This window comes from Corvus cornix, chromosome 2 (assembly GCF_000738735.6).
Source record: "Corvus cornix cornix isolate S_Up_H32 chromosome 2, ASM73873v5, whole genome shotgun sequence".
NCBI classification, from domain to species: Eukaryota; Metazoa; Chordata; class Aves; order Passeriformes; family Corvidae; genus Corvus; species Corvus cornix.
This window is the reverse complement of record NC_046333.1, coordinates 132,857,787-132,879,172: the sequence shown is the minus strand read 5'-3', so window position 1 is coordinate 132,879,172 and position 21,386 is coordinate 132,857,787. Positions and strand designations below refer to the sequence as shown.

The following is a 21,386-nucleotide window of genomic DNA, read 5'->3' as shown; positions in this document are numbered from 1 at the left end:
CAGGGAGCGCGGTGCGGGCTGGGCGCTGCCCGAGCCCTGTTTGCAGCGCCACGGCAACGGCGCGGCGGCCTCAGGCCCCTGCCGGGCCCGGCGACCCTGGCGCTGCTCCCGCCGCTCTCCGGGATCTCCCCTTTGCAGCTGGCGGCTGCGGGACCCAGGATGCGGTCCAAGAGGCTCACCACCGGTACGTCCCCGCAGGGCTGGGCTGCCTCCGGGGCGCACGGGGGCTCGGGCCCCACGGTGGCGGCCTCAGGTACAGAGACGGTGACACAAAAGAGGGGCATTTGCCCGGCAGAATTCATCAGTCCGAAGAGAGAACTTTACTCCCTTCAAACGGCATCACTAAAGACAGGATATTCTCCTAGAATGAATGAGATTTGATTATTCGGGAACACAATTGCATCTTTTTAATTTTGTCATATGATTTGTAATTGCTGTTCAAAGCTTTGCAAGTCTCTTACAAATCTGTATTTTCATTAAACCACCAAGCTTCTAGTTGTCAATTTTGCAGAGGAAAGCTGACATGAAGTTAACTGATATGTATGAGAAATAATATAGTTAAATAATACTTGAATTATATTTAAATAATTCTTGTGCACGGGTCAACATTACTGCATATTCTTAGTTTATTTTATTTCTTCAGACTAAGTTATTTTATTTCAGAATACCCAGGACGGTTGTCATGCCTCACTACTTTTTGTTTCTGTATTGTAGTTGAACCAGCTTGACTGTATTACTTGGATAACATATTTAATATCTTTTTTTCAGAACCTCCATGTATAACAGAAGAAATGTTAGTAAGTATGCTTATGAGGCTTGGTCATTATTTTCATCCTGCAGCTATGGAGCAAAAAAAGCAAAAGAACATTTTGGTAACTGTTGTCTGTTTTCTCATTTCTTTTCTGTAAGTATGGATTACTGAGCAATTTCTTAAAATTTTGTCAGACAAAATACTTTGTTTGAAAATAATTAGTGAAAAAATAACAGAAGACTATGGAGAATAAAGATGGAAATGAAAGTGAATTAAGATGAAGGAAGGAAACAAATAACTAGAAGATTCAACATGACAGGTTTAGCAATCTCCGTACTTTACTTTTTCTGCCCTTTGCTCATAACTCATTGTAGGATTTCCCTGATGTTTATCTTCTTGTTTGAAAGGTATATATGTTTGTCTGTTACCTCATAAGAAATGACACCTTTAATGTTGCAGCTCAGGTAATGTTTGCCTATTCCCTGTTTTGGATGCCTTTGTCACTGTGTATTTTAATGTATAAATTTGTTGATACTGCTTTTGGGAACCTCTAGATACTCTTTTATTTATAGTGTTTATTACCATAAACAGAACCAACATAAGTTTTGGACCAATTTTTAGCACACCTTAACCTCCAGCTGCAATTCTAAGGCAGCTTTTTTTAGTCATAATTTGGACTGTGCAGCAGGAGAGATGGTATGGGAAGAAATGAAACCAAATGCTTTCTGACACAAAAATCTAAGCTATAGTATTGTACATGCAACTCCATAACCTATTATGTGCACATACAAAAGTGCAACTATGATTTCAAATGAAAATAAGACTGTCTACAAAAAACCTCCAAAAACCAGGGGAAACTAAATTGTGTATAGATGCAGTAAGTAATAAAGCTCACATTAAGAAGATCATAAACATTTTATCTATTAATCAACCATTGTGTTTACATTTCTTGGTGTTATATGGAACTACAGAGAATTATATCTTTGGGAAATTAAAAACATATTACCTGCATATTCCTAAAGAGCTTAGACTTCAGCCAATAATAAATTAATTGTTTTGAATAAGTCCTTTGAAAAAATAAAATATTTTCACGATGTATTACCATATCTAGTCCTATCTCAAGATTCATCCTTGTCAGTGTCAAACCAAATATGAGGCTGACTATAGCTTGTTTCTAATTAGTTTCTTTTCTTGATTGTGTTAACACGTGCAGAATTGATATTTCTGGATCTGATTGCCTATCGACATTAGTGAGAGGATCTTCTGTTGATTTCAAAATGGGTTAGGCACTCTGGTAATTTCTATTTAATCAGCGCCCAAACATCTCTAAGTTCGTGGCACTGCAATTGCCTTGGGCCACAGGCCTGTGATGCAAATAAAGCACGAAAGCCTTGCTTTCAGCACTGGCAGCATTTTCTAGTGAGTGTGAGCTAGCTTGCCTGTCCTGTATCAGTCATAACAGCAACCACAAGTGCTAAGGAATAAATGCTGGCAGACTAGGGCCAGACAAACGCCATCTAGGTCTAGTCCTGACTTGTCATGCATGTTATCTCAGATTTCTTCCTTATCTGAGCACAAGCTATCTGTATTTAGGTTAGACCACTGGGGTTTGGATCAAGATACTGCCTGCCTGTACTCTGTGCATAACCTCTCTTTAATGCTATTCCTCACTAGCACAGTTCAATGCTATGAACTTAAGAAAGAGAAAAAAGATTTGTGTTGCAACACCTTTGCTGCTATTGGCAAATACATTCGGTTTAAATGCATTCTCCTTGCTTTGCAAGGCTGAAATTATAGAATATTCAGGAAAATGAAACTATTAAAAATTATTTAAGTGTCTTCATTATACTGAAGACACATATCTGAAGACCAGTGGAATGATGTTCCAGTTTTCCCCTCTGTTGAATTGAAATGGGGATGGTGGAGATACTGAGTACAGTAAAAGTAAGATTTGGAGCCATCCTTTTGTATTTGTCAACAGCAAAAAAAAGTCAACTTCTAGTCCATAGTTTTTGAGTCAAGTTAGCAGGATTTAAAATGCAGGGGTCAAAAAGGATACAAAAACACCTGCAGATGCAGTCTTTACTTTGGGTGAGGTCAACAGGAAGCCTCCCAGTTCTGTCAGATTCAAAGTATGGCATACACTGCTTGCTTGCTGAGCCAAATTATAGGTTAGTGAACTCCCTTTTTTCCCTCAAACATCGCCAAGTGGCAGCATGAGAGCAGAAGGTGGCCCTGGTGAAATATTATACTCTCCTTCTTCCCAAGTGCAAGAGAGAAAGGTACAATGTGGGGAATTTCTAGACTGTTAGCTTATGCACATTTTTTCAAAAGTAAACATGCAGACTTTCAGCATCTAGAAGCTGTTGGGTTTATGAAAGCTTTATCTATACATTTATTGGCAAAGGATTTACCTTCATGTGTGTGTTTTAAATTGCTAAGGACCTTGGCAGTGTGCAATGGCTAGAATATAACAGTGATGCAATGACTATATTCTCAAAAATGGGAAATAATATTTTGCAAAAGCTTCTATGTCATAAATCATGGAAAAAATACAATTTGAGGCAATAGTGCATTCAAACCATGTTAGTGCAAGTTATTACAAGCCATGCTTTGTGGTTTTGTCTCTATAGGAAGAATGCTTAGCCACAGATGATATGCTTGTGGATTACTTTAATGAATTTTTGAGTCTTCCGGTAAGTACCTTACAGAAATCCATTGAAAAATACAAGAAATGCCTTACTAAGATTAAGAGTAACTTAATCCATCTTGGAAAATTTTATATTTTGCCACTTGCTACTTAAATGACTTTTACAATATATCTGTATTTTAATGGTAGCAACTCTCAGTGCTCAGTGTTATTATCAGTAAGAGCAGCCCAGCATCTGGACTTCTGGAGACAGATGTTAACTTGCTAATTTACGGAATCACAGAATGAGTCATGTTGGAAGGGAGCACAGTGGATCGGTCATATGGTCCAGCCTCCCTGCTCAAGCAGGGTCATCCCAGAGCACATGACACTGATTTGTATCCAGATGGTTATTGAATATCTCCAGTGAGGGGGACTCCACCACCTCTCTGGGCAGCCTGTTCCAGTGCTCAGTCACCCACACAGTAAAGAAGTTCTTCCTCGTGTTCAGGTGGAACTTCAAGTGCACCAGTTTCTGCCCGTTGCCTCTTGTTCTATTGCTTGGCACTGCTGAGCAGAGCCTGGCATCATCCTCCCTTCAGATACTGATAGACATTGATGAGGTCCCCTCTTATTTGTCTTTTCTTGAGCCTGAATGTGCCTGGCTCCCTCAATCTTTCCTCATAACAGAGTTGCTTCAGTCTCTTAATCATCTTCATAGCCCTCCACTGGACCTGCTTCAGAAGCTCCATGTCTCTGATGTACTGATGAGCCCCTGACCTGCTGGCAATGCTCTTCCGAATGTACACCAGACCTTCTTGGTTTATATATTTAAACATATGTAATTAATAATTTATGTATTTAAATCACAGTGCACTAAAATAAAATGAATAGGAAATGAGAAAAACACATAAGTACTTATTTAAAAGGTGTCTGCCTCTATTACAGTGTCACAGCATGACGGCATAATGAATGTTTGTCCTTTTACAGTTTTCTGGCAATGCATTCAGTGATTAATTAACATTTGAGCTCAAGAATGGTTGAGCTTTTGATGGGATATCCTCCCTTTTTGGATGAGGGTGAAAGAGCAGAGGAGGCTGCTGTCCTGCTAAAGTTCTTTATTTCATAGTCTCATAGTTTTCTGAAGGTAGAGTTCGAAGGGGTTACATGATAAGGCCAAGCAGCAACAGCAGCACCAGCAGGCAAACAGCAAGTAGAAAACAGCTTCTTCTTCTTCTCTAAACTTACAGAAATGTGGATTATATTTGTTAATTGACCAATAAAATTAACACACGATTCTAGTTTTTCTTTTCTTAACCTATCCTGGTCTAATTCTAGTAGTCGTAAGTCTTACACAAATGTTACATAGGTATTACACAGATTTGCATATATAGTTTCTATCAGCTCTTATTGTTTATGTGAACACTCTGTCTAAAAAATGTGAACAGTATAGTTCCATCTATGTTTGTATAAAGTAAAGAAATTCTGTGAAGGTTACACTGCTGCAGTAGGAACTGTGTTTAAGGTCTTTGCTGCAGCTTTTCAATGTTTAAAGCACTTAGCATATATTTCTACTAAAAGTTAAAAATCTATATTTCTATTTCACTTTGGTGTGACTTCATGTATCTCAGCTTATCCAAAGGTTTTATTCAACCCCTTTGCTTTGGCTTTCCTCTGGGCCTGGGTTCAGAGGAGCTCTCACTCCAACAAAGAACAAACTCTTTCTCTTCATGGCTCAGAAGGTTTCAAAGTTGGCACTTCCCTCCTGTTTCTCTCCCATTTGCAGCTAGAAGGATGCAGCCTTATCCTGTATTCTGTGTGCTGATCCAGTTACGGTTAAACCATCACACCCAGTACCCTGTATTTAACCAGTTCTCCTATATTTTGCTCCTTTTCCCTATCAACTAGCCTGCCTCCCCATACTCAATTGAGAGTCACATGTACAATCCTGCTCCCTCAATGTGGCAACCTCATCCAGCTTCATCTTAGAAGTCTTGGCCCTGACACCTTACAAAGTCCCTTGCCAGGTGGCACAGGCCTTTCCACAGTGTCACTTGTGGCTCCCACCTGATGTGCCACAGAGCTGCCCCGCAGTCCATTCCCTTCCTAGGGCACTGCAGTCCAACAGGCTACATTACAAGAACATATATCCATTCTACAGCTTGCTTGGTAGGAACCACTGCCAGCATTAGGAGAGGGTAGAATATTTCTTGATGCTCCTTGGACCTCAGACTTTGGTGAAGCCACTAATGAAATAAGTTCAGTTGTGATTCATAACTGACTGATTTGGCTTACTAGATTGAACCAGACATAGCTGTCTCTCTAAGCCACATCACAGATTTGTGTAAATGTACACAGCATGGAAATTGCACTACTAAGGATGGTAGAATGGGCTCCTCCTGCCAAATTTAATCCTAAAATAGAATCTGGAGGTATTAACTCTATGTCAGAGTGTGAGTTTTGTGCACAGCGTTGATACTGACTTCTTTCAGGAGCTCGGTCTTTATATGCTTTCACCACACTGCAAGATTCCGAAGAGTATGCAAAGCTAGAGAGACACAGATGGAACAAAATGTGTGGTGAGAGGGCTGGATTTTTTGTTCCTCCAACATCTCCACTCCCTCAGGCCCCCGCCACCCCTCTTCCCCCGCAGCCACCTTAGGATGTCTGCCTAAATCCAAGCCTGACTACTCAGGTTTTAAACCCAGGCCTTCCTCCATGTGCCAGATTGTTCTTAGCACAGGAGTACCATCTTCCATGCATTTGCTGCTTGTTTGGAAACTATGCTTCAAGTTTTGCCCAAATTGCAGAGGATGGAGTGGTTAAGAAGTTCAGCCTTTTTGGTCTCTTGATCTCCTTGGACATACGCAAATTTCAGGACATCTGTTGGATGCCAAAATTCTCCTTGGGCTCAGAGGTCTCCTCAGCCCACAGTCCTGGTGCAGCTCAGCACCTCTGAACTGCAGCAATTGTCCAGGCACTCCTGACAGCTCTGGAAGTCCACAGAAAAGAGTTCACAGTCACTCCTAGTAAACACTGTTTTATGCTGGTAATCTTGATAGGTTTCTAAGATGATGCATGGTCTCTCTTCTACATATTTACATATCTTCATGAAAACAGATGATCTATTAGCTATTTTTAACTGTAATGTTCTCATAATTGGTTTTATTTTCTCTTTGATCTTTTCCTAAGGATTTATCCTCTTCAGGATTAAGTTCTGTTAATGCCTTGAGTTCTGTGGTTTGAATACCTTGCATTCCTGATTTCCCTCTCCTTCTCAGAAGGCTTCTACTAAAACAGCGCATTGAAATTTCCATTGCTTTATTCTTGTTGTGCTTATACACTGTTGCCTGGGAACAGTATTACCCAGGTGTGCTAGTAGTTAGGCAACAAGTTAAACTGAAAATATTGTGAGACTTGATACAAGAAATCAGGGGGAGCATATGCTTATTTTAAGGGACTGCCTCTGCATTGATTTATAATGCACCATTAGTAGATGGAAAATTGTATCACTGGGGACTTGCTATAGCAGCAACAGGTTTTTCATGTGGGTTTTTTTTTTGCTTTGATTTACAGTGTATCCCTTATGTGATCCTCTTGTTATAATGGCATTCAATGTAATCTGACATAAATATCTAGGTACTCCAAAGAGCTATATACTGTAATAAAGTGTAATTTACAGAAAGTATTTCTGAAATACATAATGCAAAAAACCTCAGGAGGGTACTTGTTGCCAGTAGTACAGTGCTTTCACAGTAGCAGAAACCAATTACATGGCACACAAATGAGTTACACCTTCCTTAGTAACTAATGTAAAATGAAAGATTTAAGAGAAACATTGGCCTGGCTATATTTCCATTTCTAGGAGTTCAGGCTAGAATTTGAATCTCTGATTCATGTATTAAAAACATCCAAGGATATGTTTAGTCAGGAATGAAAATTCAGAAGTCAGAAATTGCCATCCAGCTCAGTGTTGAAGGCGATCACAGTAATGTCAGCTTGTTTCTCCTGCACTCTACAAGCTGCTTGCTACTCATTCCATCCCAAGTCTGTGCTGGGTCTTACCTGTCATTTTCCAGTTACCAGTGATCCTGAGGAAGGCACACTCCTCCTCTTTGCAGCCTCAAGGAGTTGCACTAGAGACAAAAGTGCCTCAATTGAAGCACATTCAGGAGATGACATTTTGGTGGCAAGTCCCTGGTTGTTGGTTTCCCTTGCAGCAGAAATCTACTAAGTGACCATAATTTTATCAACTTTAGATTTGAAGAATATTTCTTTTGAACATTGTTTTCACTGTAAAAGCTCTCCTCCAAGTAGTCTGGGGTCCAGCATTTGATGCAGGTGATGATTCTGAAAACAATTAAAGCCCAAGTAGCAAAGCTTGGGCCAATCGGTCTTTCTGAAGACAGAATGGTCCTGCAAACCTAGTGCTGTCAAGAATAAAATCTTGCTTGATCTGAGTAGCAGATTACAGAAAGGGCAGAAAGCAAAAAAGCAATCCACTCTGCTGCACAGTTCCGGCCCTTCACGGCTTTGAAGATGACTTTGAATAATTCCATACACCAAATAATCTATTCAAGGCATCAGTGCATGCTCATTAGTTTCCTCTTGTCTTTTCCAGGTGTGAGGACGGAGGCTGCAGTTGCCAATATAACCTCCCTTTAAAAGGCTTTGACAGAAGGCCCTACATGCATGTTATGTTGAGACTTACCCAGGACTAAAATTGGCATCATGTATTTGACATTGAAGGAAGCAAACAAAACATTCCTGACTACATTCCTTATTGATAGTGTGCTTACTCTAAATGTTCTTCTCTCTTAATTAGATTGTGATACGTGATTACGACTTTTGTCTTACTCAACAACAGAAGGGAAATCCTGGACTCGCTAAAGTCAATGGGAGATTTTGCGTTGACCATGTGTAGTGTGAATTTTTCCAGACACTTCATAGAGCTGCTCAAATTCTCCTCTGGTGTGGACTCTCACTGACATTTATTTATGATATACATATACCCTTCTTAAGGAAGTTTTGGCAATGCTCCTGGATGAGATCTCTATTCACTCCCGCCCTTAACCTAAGAAGCAGCCAAACTGTGGTCATTCTGTTTCTCTTGGGATCAAACTACGTTATTTGGGTCTGGGATGCGAGCATATTTACACATTTGTTAATTGTATCCGAAGTTGAGTGTATCTGAAAACTGTTAAGACAGAGAACAGTGAGATTTATATGTCTGATATCCTGGCAACATGGTGATGGATGCTGTTTTGGTTTCTGTTATGGGAGGACTGAGAGAAATTTGTCTTCCCTTCAGTTAAGTGTATAACTTCAGGTTTCAGAATTATGTATTCTGTTTATTTTTCAGCTGAAAACCGTATTCAATGTGCATTTCACAGCTAAGAAATTTCTTTGCTGTCAAAAAAGTATATGCAATTGTTTATTTATTTAATAGTATTGCTGTACTACGGTCTGAAAACAGCTTTTTGTTATTTGCTCAGAGATTTTTTTCTGAAGCCGAGATTACTACACTGAGTGACACTGATCATACTGGCTTTGGGGGGAGACTTCCCTGTGAGTGAAAGTTTGCGAAGTCTGTAGACTTCTTATTTGTTGGTATTCTCAAGTCCTTGATCTTATTTATTGTTCTACATTGATAATGTATGAATCCCAAGCTTCAAGGCTCCTGCCAAACTCGATTTATTTTTTCTTAACATCTTGAGGTATCATTTCTCCAGAGATTTCCCTTTCTATCTTCAAAGCATCAAAAATTGGCTCAAACTAAAGAGAATGATACACTTCGTCTGTGGTTAGTGTATTTTACTTGTCTGTTAAAAGCCAAAGCACTTGCCAAATGTGGGGTAAGAAAGAAATTTCTTAGTATATTAGATTGGCATGGATAACTTCTTCCCTTTCCTTTATAGTGTAGACTATCATCCACTCTTTAACATAGGCATCTTCACCAAAGAGATTCCTCATTATTGCAATGCCGGAATATTGGTGGTGCCATAAACCTCTCTCATTTTACAGTACTTGACTTCCACTGCAAAGGTTTTAAGTTTGCTACAGGGTATTGAACAGTTTCTTGGTGCATTTTTTTTTGTGGCTTGTAATGTGTGAGAATGGTTAGATTGTGTGTTTTGCCCCAAAGTTCTTCACATACCGAAAAGAAAACAGATTGACTGATCCTCACTCCTGTATGGTAACTGCGAAAATGTTTCCTGCAAGAAATCAGGTTCTGGGGGGGTGTTTTTGTGTGTTTCCACTTGATTTTTCTCATAACATTATCATTTTTGTGGTGGTGATGAGTTAAGAAGATTAGGAATTATCTCTTCTTTTGTTGTGCTTATAAAAACATTCTGATTTATCATTCTAGTTTTTTTAAAGCAAGCTTCTCCAGAAAGCTTGAACTATTCTAAAATGCTTTTATATGATAGTTTGAGAGATAGAGAGATTCTCTCTTGGGAATCTGGGACTTGTACAAAGTCATAGATTACTGTCTGGAAGGGACTTTGAGGAGGTCTGTAGTGTGGCTTCCTGCTCAAAACAGGGTCAGTGCTTTAGTACTGACACCAGGTTGCTTGGCACTTTCTGCAATTGGTCTTGAAAACCTCCAACAGCTGATTCCTCTCTGGACAGCCTGTCCCAATGCTAATCATCCCACAATTACGTTTTTTCTTATAATCTAGTTGAGACTTCTGTTGTTTCAGTGTATGCTAAGTGGTCCCACCGTACACCGCCTTAAAAAGCCTGACTTTATCTGTTCAACAATCTCCTTGTAAATACTCTAAGGCTGCTGCTAGTCTTCCCAGAGCTTGTTCCTTAAGAGTGAGTGCTCCAGCCTCTGACCATCTTGGTAGTCGTCTGATGGACTTGATCAAATATGTGAATATCCTTCTTGTACAGGGGACCCAAAACTGGATGCAGTATTCCAGATGCATCCTTACTAGTCTCAAGTCTACTGGCTGCTCTCTGACTTGATAGAAGTATGCATGCCTTTTGATGTCCCTGGGGATGTGTAACTACATCCAAACCCCAAAAGTCTGGACTAGATCCCCCTTTTTCAGCAAAGTTTGTAGTGTACAAAGTCTAAATCTTCCTATCCCATCACTGCATGTTCTTTTGCTCCATTAATATATTTGTCTTATAAATGATTGGTAATCATACTCCCAAAACAGCAATACACTTTACATTTTAAAAATTGTCACTAGCATCTGTTTCACTATATTAAAGTTGCCATAGTTTTCTGTTCAGCTAAACAGAATATATATATCGAAAAACCCTAGATCTAGAGTAAGTTACAAATGATTCAATAGAAGTAGATATATGTGATAAACTAATATTGTATTGCTTAGTTTTCAATTTGAAAAACATGGAACCAAAATAATCTCATCATGTCTAGTCACATAGCCCTTTATTACAAAATTTGTATTTTGCTTGCTTTTTTTTCCACTTGTGAGAGCATTTCACATCATAAGAAATGGAAGTACTTTGTTTCTTGGTGTACTTTCTTCTGTTTCTTTTTTAAAACATGAAGGAATATATAAGGAAGAGTACATTTAAAGGCTATTAAGGTTGCACAGTTAGTCACTTAAAAGCTGGTAGCAGCCCAAATTAGGTTTGAAAGTAAATGAAATGTACACATAGCAAACTGGGAGGAGGTCTGAATGTAGAGAAATCTACTACACATAAAAGGTTTTTTAGATGCTGTTCAGTACATCTGGAAAAAAAACCACTAAAACCTGCAGAGTGCCCTGGAGAAAATGAATGCCAAAAGAGGCGCAAAGTGTCAGAGAACAAAAACCAATCCATGATTTCAGCTGAAGTTTGGTAACTGAACAGACTCGTGCAATTCAATGCATGGCCCTGAGCAGTGGTGGTGTGATGTCATAGGCACTAATCATACACTTAAAGCTCTCACATGCTGTGTGCTTTGCCAGGCTGAGCCTCCACAGTGGGACATTATGGGATAAGTAGGGAATGTTGAAACCACATGTTGCAGCCACATGGTTCAATTATGGTCATTGCTCTACAAGACATTGATCAACAAGGGGGCTTCAAACAGAAGCAACAAAATAGGTGACAGTAATATCATTACTTTGGGCTTATACAGGTGTGAAGAAGAATCAAATTGTTCTGTAATATATTTCTATGCTATATGTAGCATGTATTTAGCATATTTAGAATGTATATTAATTATGTCTGTGTGCATATATGTGATATATGAAAAAGTTCAAGGAAATTAAAAATACAGTACTTGAACAAAATATGCTTATTACATGCAGGGGAATGACAACTGTACAAACACCAGGTGGGATCCTGTCTGGAATGAAGCCAAAATGAATTTTGGCACTGGGTCTAGGTGTGGCCATAGTTTCCTGAGTGCTTAAATACAACATGCCTTGTTGTCCAGCTGACTGCAGAGATGCTTATATACTCTATATAATATAGAGTACATAATGGACATAAATTCTATATAATCTCCTATTCATAACAGTCATGGGTATCCTCTATGACTTCTGTAAAATTCATCCATATTTTTCCTCTTCATTTCAAGTAAGATAATTCAAAAGTCTTTTAGGGAAATACCTAATATTAGAGCTTAAAAGATGAAAGATGTCTCTGTTTTAGTGTGTACACATGCAGTGGAGTTTTGTGCCTTGACAAAAGTCACAATTGCATGGCCAAAATTGAATTTTAGTCTACCTCATCTATTATACAGTATCTGCCTGAACTAGTGATGTATAATAAAATTTACTACAGGGCATGGGTTTTGGTACTTGTTCAACCTACAAGTAACAATATGGTGCCAAACCTTTCCTACACATGAAAATCTTCAGATTCATCTTCCTCAAATGCATCTCACATTTAAGAGGTCAGTTTCATTGTTAATATTTTCAAGCCTTGATTGTTGATAATAATGAATGGGAGAATAATACTGGAGATCTGATACTGTAGGTGAGTACTTCTCTTTGGGACAGTTACTAAAGTCACAGTTAATTATATATTCTAGATATCAATGTACTGGATCTCTTATTTACATGTGAAAAATAATGGTCCGTGATCTAGAATGAATTAAATTCTTGACAATTAAGCATTGCTGAGATAAAAAAGTAGGAATGCTTTGGAAAGCTATACAGCAAAAACCAGAATGCAGAAAAATTACTATTTCAGGCCCCAAGAGAAAGAAACCTCATAATACAATTTTGTATTCTGTAGGATGCCTCTATATGATAAAAAGTAATTTGTTAAATGACAGTTGCCTTATTACAGTACCATAAGCTTTCCAAACTTCTTTTGCAGACTTTTGCCCAGCCAGTGAAGTTTAACTCTGACGTTGGGGCTTTTGAAGTAGTTAATTGTCCCCCACGATGCCTGGAACGCCAGCCGAAAAAGATTCTACATGATCAGAAACCTCCAAGCCCCATTTATGATGTTCTAAGGAAAGCAGAGAATGATGGGCAGCTCTCCAAAATGCACAGTGCTTCTCCAACCTTCGGTATTGATCCAAATTACAACACTATGGTAAGCATCTTATAGCCCCTGAGTTTATATTTAGATCTTACTGTAGAAATACTGGCAATACTTATTGTTGTGTTTGGCTTGGTAGCTTGGGAAAAATGTTAATTTATGTTAGGAAAACATAATGATGGGCCAAATTATGCCCTGTAATGCACATGTGTCTAGCAGACAAGTGAATGGAATTACAGATGCACATCCTGTAGCACAGAATTTTGAAGATTCTGTAGGGCAGGGTTCAACTGTGTGGTCTGAATACTTTTTAATATTAAAAGAAAAAATATTATGACAACAGTTACTTTACTAGTGATCCCTGGAATGTGCAAATTGACTGAAACTAATGCAGCTCAGTCTTTCCTTATTAATTAATTTCCTTGTGTGGCTATGAGCTCATCTGTGGTCTGGCAACACATAAGTCTCTCTTCCATTAATTCCTAAAGGATTTACATGGTTAGCATCAATTGAAATGGCCAGAAAAAATAATCTTTGGCAAGAAGAGAGCTAAATTAATGGAAAAATGGGTTGGAATTCAGAAAAAAAAAATCCGGTTTCAGGCTTGCTTAGACAGTATCAGTTTTGGTATTCTTACCTGCCTACTTCCAGGGCCATCTTCATCACAAACTAGGAAGGTTAAAATCAGGAGTTGAAGCATCTTATGCACCTGAGAGAATACGAGTTGGTATAATTGGATGTGGGACTTTAAAGAAAATGTTTTGAGGACAAAAAGTATTTCACTGGGTTGCTTGGTTTGTTCCTTTCTTGCTTATTTTGCATGGATGTGACTGACATGACTTCATTTTATTCAAGGCCAGTCTAAGCTCTTGCTACATTTTTTGCAGTGGCTGCTCAAAATTATGTCATATCTGGAAAGCTGAGAGAAAAGCAGGGAGTTATAACAGACTGCTGCTTTTCTCCATATAAGATTAATGATTTTCAGAAAAGAAAACAGTGTTGAGAGAGGTCAAAAGGCAATGATGTTTAACAAAATCATACGAATGTGATATTGCACTTATCTGCATTTAAACTGGACAAATGATACAAAAGGACAAGGCCCACAGACATGCCTACCAAGTTAATTAATGATTTTCACAAATACTTTGCTTGAGAGCACAAAAGCAGAAGAGGCTACTCTTGATTTCTTATTTCCTCTCAGTATTAAACTGAGGAAATGCTGTGTGTTTGTGCAAGTGTGGCTCTCTGGGCTAACCTCCCATCCTTACCACAGTGGATGGCCTTTCTTGAGAAATTCAAAGCCATTTCACTATTACTTTCTTCTTTCATGTGGTCTGGAGAAACAGGGCTTCTGCATTATTTAAGATTCCGTTTCTTTCCCTGGGATATTTTCCATAAATGGGAAGCATTATAGCCTTTTGAGGAGCAATATGCCTCAGTACCCTTTCTTCTCCTTTTGGGTGGAAAGGGTGGTATTTCTTCTTATTTTTGATTCCTCCTTTACTGGATGGGCAACACAGATGCCTCATCCAGTTCAGCTTGGCATCTCAAGTCTGAGCAGGAACAAAATGGCCTGTGAAACAGCTTGCCCCCAGTGGTTACTGAAACTACACAAGGTGAAAGAAGTCAGCTCCATTCATTGTACTACAATGACCTAACCAAGAGAAGCCACCCCAGATCAACTCTTATCAAGTAGTTCTGTTCAAATCAAATAGGATTTGATCTTTCAGTCATCAGGTGATGCTGTTTGAAGGCAGCTTTGCTTTGGCTGCCTTCACACCGACTGAAGAAATTGACAGTTGTTTTGAATGTTACATTGCTTACAAAAAGTCACCTTGAGTGGTCATCACTGGCAGGTTACTTATGGAAAGGAGTTATGACTGGAAAATCCTAGTAGGCCTTTCAGGCTACGGCCTGAATTTAAACACATCTTGACTAAGAAATACACGCAGTGGTATTTTTCTCTGTATTTTACTTCCTTCTCAGATTGTTACAGATTTACAGATAAGCAAAAGTTCTCTGCATGCGTGTTTGCAGATTTGCAAATCATTGATATGGAAATAGGTGTCTTCTCATTGATAGTCAATATCAACGGTGTAAAATATGTTGAGAAAAGAAATCTGTGGACTTGTGTAGAATTGATCACAGCTATGGAAAGAAACTGGCTGGCATCCCACATACCTTACTTCAGAGAAACCCCAGTTCAGCAAAGCACTTAAGTATGTTTTTCACTTTAATCAAAGGAAGTTAAACACATGCTTAAACTTAAACATGTGCTAAAAGCTTTGCTGGATCAGGTCCTAGCAAGGCCTAAGGCTGGTTGGGTCAGGAAGCTAACCAAGGTAACAAACCCCATCAGATTAAATGTAGCATCTTTCTCTGGGGATGGGGAAAGAATAGAGATTCTTTCCTTCTGATATGACATATAGTTTTGTGTACCAGCCATATACAGACGTGAGCATGTTATGAATCATTCAGATAAAAAACTGGGCTGTAAGTCAGTAAATGCATAAATATTAAATGCCAAAATAAAGAGACTATCTTCTGTATTTCAAAAAAACTTGTCAATTGCCAAAAAGAAGCATACACTGTGTGGTTGGGAGTAATTAGTCTCCATCGCCACAAATTACATTGTATGAGCCACTGCCAACATAAGCTTTCCATATTTTGAAATATTTTCTTCTCTCTAAATGAAACCACCCACTTTCTGAGTAATTCAGATTTTTTTAATCCCCTACAGATACATATGAGGCAGAAATAACCCTTGCCCCAAATGGAATATTAGCTCATGGAAAGAAAATTCAAGCTGTGATCTACATAAATTAATTACTTGATATAACAAGTAGTATCCGTCCTTGCCCAAACTTCACCTGTTTTTATGGACAAGGGTAGTTACTGCATTCTTCAAAATAATTAGTCTCACCTTCACTAAAAGGAAAAATGCACCTCAGATGAATAAAATAGATCATCCCCTAAGAGTGGGAAAAGCACACTATTAAAAAAACCCCTAGAAAGTGCTGTATGTAATTTCTAAGGGAAACAACTATGGGTTGTTATGGCCCATAGTCAGAGATCTCACTCCCTGTGTAAGAATCTAAGTGTAGCTTCTTTGTTAGCTGTCTCTGTGTAGTTTGCTGCTCAACATTTCCATTTCATCCCCAAAACACTCTTTGGAGACACGTCTCTTTCTGCTTCAACGAGGCATGGAGGCTTTGACTGCCTGAGCAGAAATTTATTGTGGCTCCAGGTCACAATACACGTAGGTTTCCACTATGAAAATGACTGTGTGCGATGCAGTTATGCAATGATCCAACATAAAAGCATGAGAGGTGATAACTAATTGGATTTCTATTTGTTTGATTTTGGTTTTAATATCCACAGCTTCTTCATTCTGAAAGTATAACTTAATTTAAGGGTTCCTTAATCTTTAAATTCTTGAGGAAAAATATAGTAGCTGATATTTATAAAATGTGTTAAAAGTCAGAAAAACTAGCAGTTTTCTATTGCAGAAAATTTTTGTGCATCTAATGTGCATTTGAAATTGTACAGTAAAAGAATGATTCTTACACACATTATTTCTGAAGAAAAAACACTCATGATTTGTTACAAAAGTTGTACTCTAATAGGTGAAATCAGATTTATACCTTTTTAGCTTTTAATAGGAAAGTAATTGTTCCAGCACAAAGGTGATGTTCACTCTACATTTGTTTTCCTGAGACAATGTTTCTGTAGAAGGGGGATGTAGAGAATCTGTTACGTGGCAAATAAGCCAAGAAACTCAAGAATACTGCAAATCTTTGGCATTTCTTTTTTAATAGCAACTCAATCAAGAGCAAGCAATTCAGTGGATTAAGAAAGAAAGGCTTCCAGCATTTCTAGAAAGTGACTGTTACTTTGAATACAGGTATTGCCATCTTTTATGTTTTCTTTCAGTTTTAAATGTGTATGTTTTCGTCTTTTGTTTAATTCACCTTGGTAGTATTCTTAAAGTGGTTTTGACCATCTTTTGTTCTGTTTTCTTTATTGTAAAATTTTAGTGACCTGAATAAAGCCAGTGACTTTTTTCACTCATCATTCCTTGACCATGAATAACATCCTATACTACACCATTACAGAGAGCAAGAATGGGATTTACTGTTTTCTAAATCTCTGTTCCTCAGAGATATCATGGTAGCAATGCATCTTTTGCTAATCAGTATGTAAGCCATATAAGTAGAAGTTTTCCAAATCCATGAAATGAATTTGGAAAAAACCAGCAAGTCTTTTTTATTTCCATTATTAATTTTGTGTCATTGGGCCCACTGTCAGAGTTCCTTTAGCAAAGTTCCCTGTGGGATGCCATGGCATAGCTGGATGACTTACTGTTACAAACTTGCAGTGTTTTTCCAGATGTCCTTTCAGCAGATGTTCAGGAGATCTAGTGTGCTTTGTTGGAAGGACCTACCTCTCCATCCCTAAAGGCTGTGTCTAGATGCAGATGATTGTAGCATGTTTTAGGGGCCCAAAAAGAGAGGCAGCCTGGCAGTACGGTTCACAAAACTCATGTTTACTGATTGTAATGGCAGAGTGGTTACTGGCATATAGACTTCTACAGTTAAAAAATTAAAAATGTTTTTTTATTTTCAATAACCTGGAGACTGCACTTAAGTTCAAGGGGGAAAAGTGTGCAAACTGTGAGAGTGCTGAATTATACCTTTATTAACAGCCTGCTTTAACATATCTGGGCCTCATGAAACAATAAGTTTGATTGTCTGCTGTAACAAACGATTTGATCAAGCAGAGTTACCAAGACAATTGCATAAAACCAACTTCAAGCATGTACCTAATTTCAGTTGACTTCAGGAGTTCAAGATGCTTTCCTGAATCAGAATCAAGATAAGTTCAGATGCTAAAAGGGAAACTTGTGTTTCAAGACCAAGACACCCTAGCTCTAGAATTAAATCCTATTTATGTCCAATAGTGGGCACAAATAAAACTGAGCACTCGCTTGGTTGTAGGCTCAAGTGTAGGCTTCATCTTCCCTTCACATGTGACTTGGTTGGCTTGTACTTCTTTCTAACTTAGCTAAGTTCTGACCAGTTCTTGAGGCCAGAACATCCTCACTGTCATCATGTGGTTCTAAGATTTCCTTTCCTGAACTTTGTGAGGTTCACGCTAACACAAAGTAGCATTGGAGAACTGTTCAGTACTATGAAATCCTCACAGAGCAGCCTGCTGGACATGAGAGTGCCAGCTGTCTTGTTACCATCTGCAAGTTCGATCAGTGTGATCAGTGCTGTGGCATTACTGCTGAAGATTGCTTATGTCGGGTACCAGAGCTGTAGTATCTGGTAGTGATACAGGGTTTCTGCAGTCTGGGAGAATAGTTCAATTTTAGTGAACAAAATGTTCAAGGGATTCTTGGCAGGGCTTGGGACTGCAGAGATATATGCAAAATCATCCTGAAAGAAGTAATTTTTACTGGTAAAGCTTGGTAATGCAAAGTAGGGCACTATCTGTAAAGCTGGTGAGCTGTGCAGTGGCAGTACTGGCATTTACATATGTGACAGCAGGTGAAGGCTGAAATAATACATAGCTGGACTCTGTGAACCTTGTGGGTCCCTTCCAAATCAGGATATTCTATAATTCCATTATTCTATGAAAAAAGCAGATTATGAAGTTCTCTGTAGCAATTTTTTTTAGATAGACAATTTTTTTAAATTGCCAATTCTGTGGACAAATCAACTGTTTTCTCTGATTAAAAGCTAAAATTAATTATTTTCTTGTCTCAACATTTATTTTTAGACTAGCTAAATTGATATCACAGGTAGAATGGAGCAAGAGTGGCATTAATTTCGTTATAGATAGTGACTACTCTCCCTGGATATGGAAGCAACGCCCAATTTCTCCCCCTCCTGAGGAGGATGACTCTTCATTGACTATGAAGAAGTTCTATGTATCACTTGGCGAGGTAAAATAAACATGTTTAGCGGGTGTAACATCAAGATAGATTGAATGAATTGTGTAGAATTTTTGTAACTGAGGTCACAACCTAATGGGACAACTGACTCTTGAATAACCTAGTCTAGTGCAGGGGGGTTGGAAATAGATGATCTTCAAGGTCCCATTCAACCGAAACCATTTTCTGATTCTCTAAATAGCTTTTATATTCAAAGTTTTTTGTGCTATAGAAGAAGGTCGATGAGTTGTATGTAACCTAAACAGAAGCTCAGCTGATACAAGCATGCTCAGCTACTGTCATACAGCTCTCTGCACTGGGAACAATCCTTACAGAAATCTACACAAACAGACTGCACAAAATTCCTATGGACAGTAAGCTGTAGCTCTCAGAAATACTGCAATAAACAGAAAAATTTTAGTTGTTCTATGAAACTTCTTTTCATAGGCTACAGTTTCTCAGGTAAAGGATTGGTTTACATTAGCAAAACAAGATGATTCTATGAAAACTACAGATTCATCTATGCATCCTGTAGCTTCCAGTACAATTCAAGATACTCAGCATTTGCCTGGGCAGCATAAAAGAGACGAATCATTACCTGAAAAAGGTACCCATCTGGGTAAGTAACAAGGGTTCAACCCTGTGGTTTATGACACAGCTCAGACTAGGTGGAAAGAAACGGCTTTCTAAGGAATTATTGCTAACTCCACTTGTTACCTTCTGAGTATCACATGGTATCTGAGGCTTCAAACAGGCCATAGCTACAACATTAAGTGAAAGTTTGAGCTAGTAGCCAAGTAATTTCATGATAGTAGTAGCTTCTTCTCTTACACGTTTCTGTCTCATAGAAATCGGTAAGTTTCAGTTGAGATGTTTGGGTTTTTTGGGAGGAGAGGCATTCATATGTTTTGAAAGACTTTCTTGTCTGGATTCTTTGGGTATTTGATAGTGTATGACGTGTTTCAGCCATCTTCTTAGGATATTTGTGTTGGGCACTTAAAGGTCTTTTGCCTGCCAATTTGTATGAGTCTTGTAAAATGTAATCATTTGGAATCCTATCTATCCTCAAATTTATTTGAAATTGTTCATCAGGTTTCAAAGGTCTGGGAGAGAAAATACAGATGCACATATGGACATATACCTGATTGCACAGCCTTGCTTCTGCTTTTTACACAGTAGCAAGGTGAAGACAACCCTCAGCTCATATGTTAGTAGCTTTCTCTCTCTCCATTCTCAGAGATGTATCTCCCTCCCTAATTGTCTCAGGTTTTGTGAAATGATTCTCCATGTTTCCATTTCACAGACCTGTGTTGAGAAGCTATAATTTTTCTTTGTCAAGTGAAAACATTTGAAGTAGGTTAGAATTAATAAAAGATATTTTAAATCACACTGATTTTTATGTTAATATCAACACATTTTGCCATATGTAATTAGGAAATTATGTAAGTGCAGAGCAGGGGATCTCTATGCCATGTTCCTAATCTGAGTGTCTGTGACAGTGGCCAGCACTAGTTAGACATGTCTTATTTTCAGAGGAAGTTGAAATGAATGTCTAAGTAGTTAGACAAAGAAGCAGGTTACCTGTCTAAGAAATGCCACAAACAAGAGTTTCCTTTCCCCTTCAGGGACAGCATCTGCAAAAGCCGATGTTACCTGTGAGAGATCCAGAGAGGCTGAGGAGGGCTATTCTGTGGCCATTGCTGAACCTGCTTCCCACACACAGTTAAGAGTTTATCTAAACCCGAAGTGGGACAGTGCAGCAAAAGAAGAAAATGAACAGGGAAGCACAACTTTTCAGGCACCAGAAAAATTCATACCAGCATCTGCTCAAATTGCCATGAAGGAACCCATTTCAGAACTGACCCACCAGCCAGCTGCTGACATTGAAAGTAACGTAAAGTTCCACAGAACAGCCTGAAGTGTTTACACACAAGTTAGCAAATAATGAATTTTCTCATGGTACTGCAGAGTCATTCTTTAACCAGAGTTCTTCTCCACTTACAGCTTTGGACTCCAAGGAAGACGTAAGAAAACAAGATCCTGAACAAGTAAGCTTAAGTTCAAGTTCTGAAAGTGGTGGGCCAGACAGCAGGGCTGCCTGGTGTATTAGTCACGGGACTTATGACACTGGCAACAGACATGAGTTTGAAAGATTCAAGAAGTTCATTAAAGGAACACTTGGGGAGAGATACTGGTGGCTCTGGATGGATATTGAAAGACTAAAGGCTCTTAAGAATGCTACAAGGCAACAAAGGTACTTCCCGTTATTTAACAGTTACTCCCATTGCTTTAATACTTGTAACCTGGATAGATCAATGTAGGTTTTGAGATTTCAGAATAAATTGTAATGTCTGAATAAACAGACACAATTAAATGTGTGTCCTGACAAGGTTTGGGATGACTCTGCTGAAGCTGATAAAACTCTTTTTGCAGAGTCATGTTTGCAAAGCTTACATGAAATCAGTGTCATCATATTATTAAGGCTGTGTTAGAAAGAGATTTGGAAAACAGATGGCAACAGAAAGAAAATAAAGAATAAAAAAAATTAAATTCACAAGTAGGACATCAGTATGGCAAACTGCTTTAATGAAAGATCCTGCTGG

At 38.6% G+C, this 21,386-nt stretch overlaps 1 protein-coding gene across 1 annotated transcript in view; it reads left to right on the top strand.

Moving 5' to 3' along the window:
- The window catches only part of RGS22 (regulator of G protein signaling 22), a 60,981-nt gene continuing 39,595 nt past the window's right edge, over positions 1 to 21,386 (top strand). Inside the window, exons 1-9 of the mRNA XM_019289037.2 lie at positions 1 to 184; positions 769 to 797; positions 3,385 to 3,447; positions 12,678 to 12,899; positions 16,664 to 16,749; positions 18,630 to 18,795; positions 19,231 to 19,402; positions 20,409 to 20,672; positions 20,788 to 21,037. Coding sequence (XP_019144582.1) covers positions 160 to 184; positions 769 to 797; positions 3,385 to 3,447; positions 12,678 to 12,899; positions 16,664 to 16,749; positions 18,630 to 18,795; positions 19,231 to 19,402; positions 20,409 to 20,672; positions 20,788 to 21,037 — 1,277 coding nt within the window. The 5' untranslated portion in view covers positions 1 to 159. The remainder of the gene's footprint in view (positions 185 to 768; positions 798 to 3,384; positions 3,448 to 12,677; positions 12,900 to 16,663; positions 16,750 to 18,629; positions 18,796 to 19,230; positions 19,403 to 20,408; positions 20,673 to 20,787; positions 21,038 to 21,386) is intronic.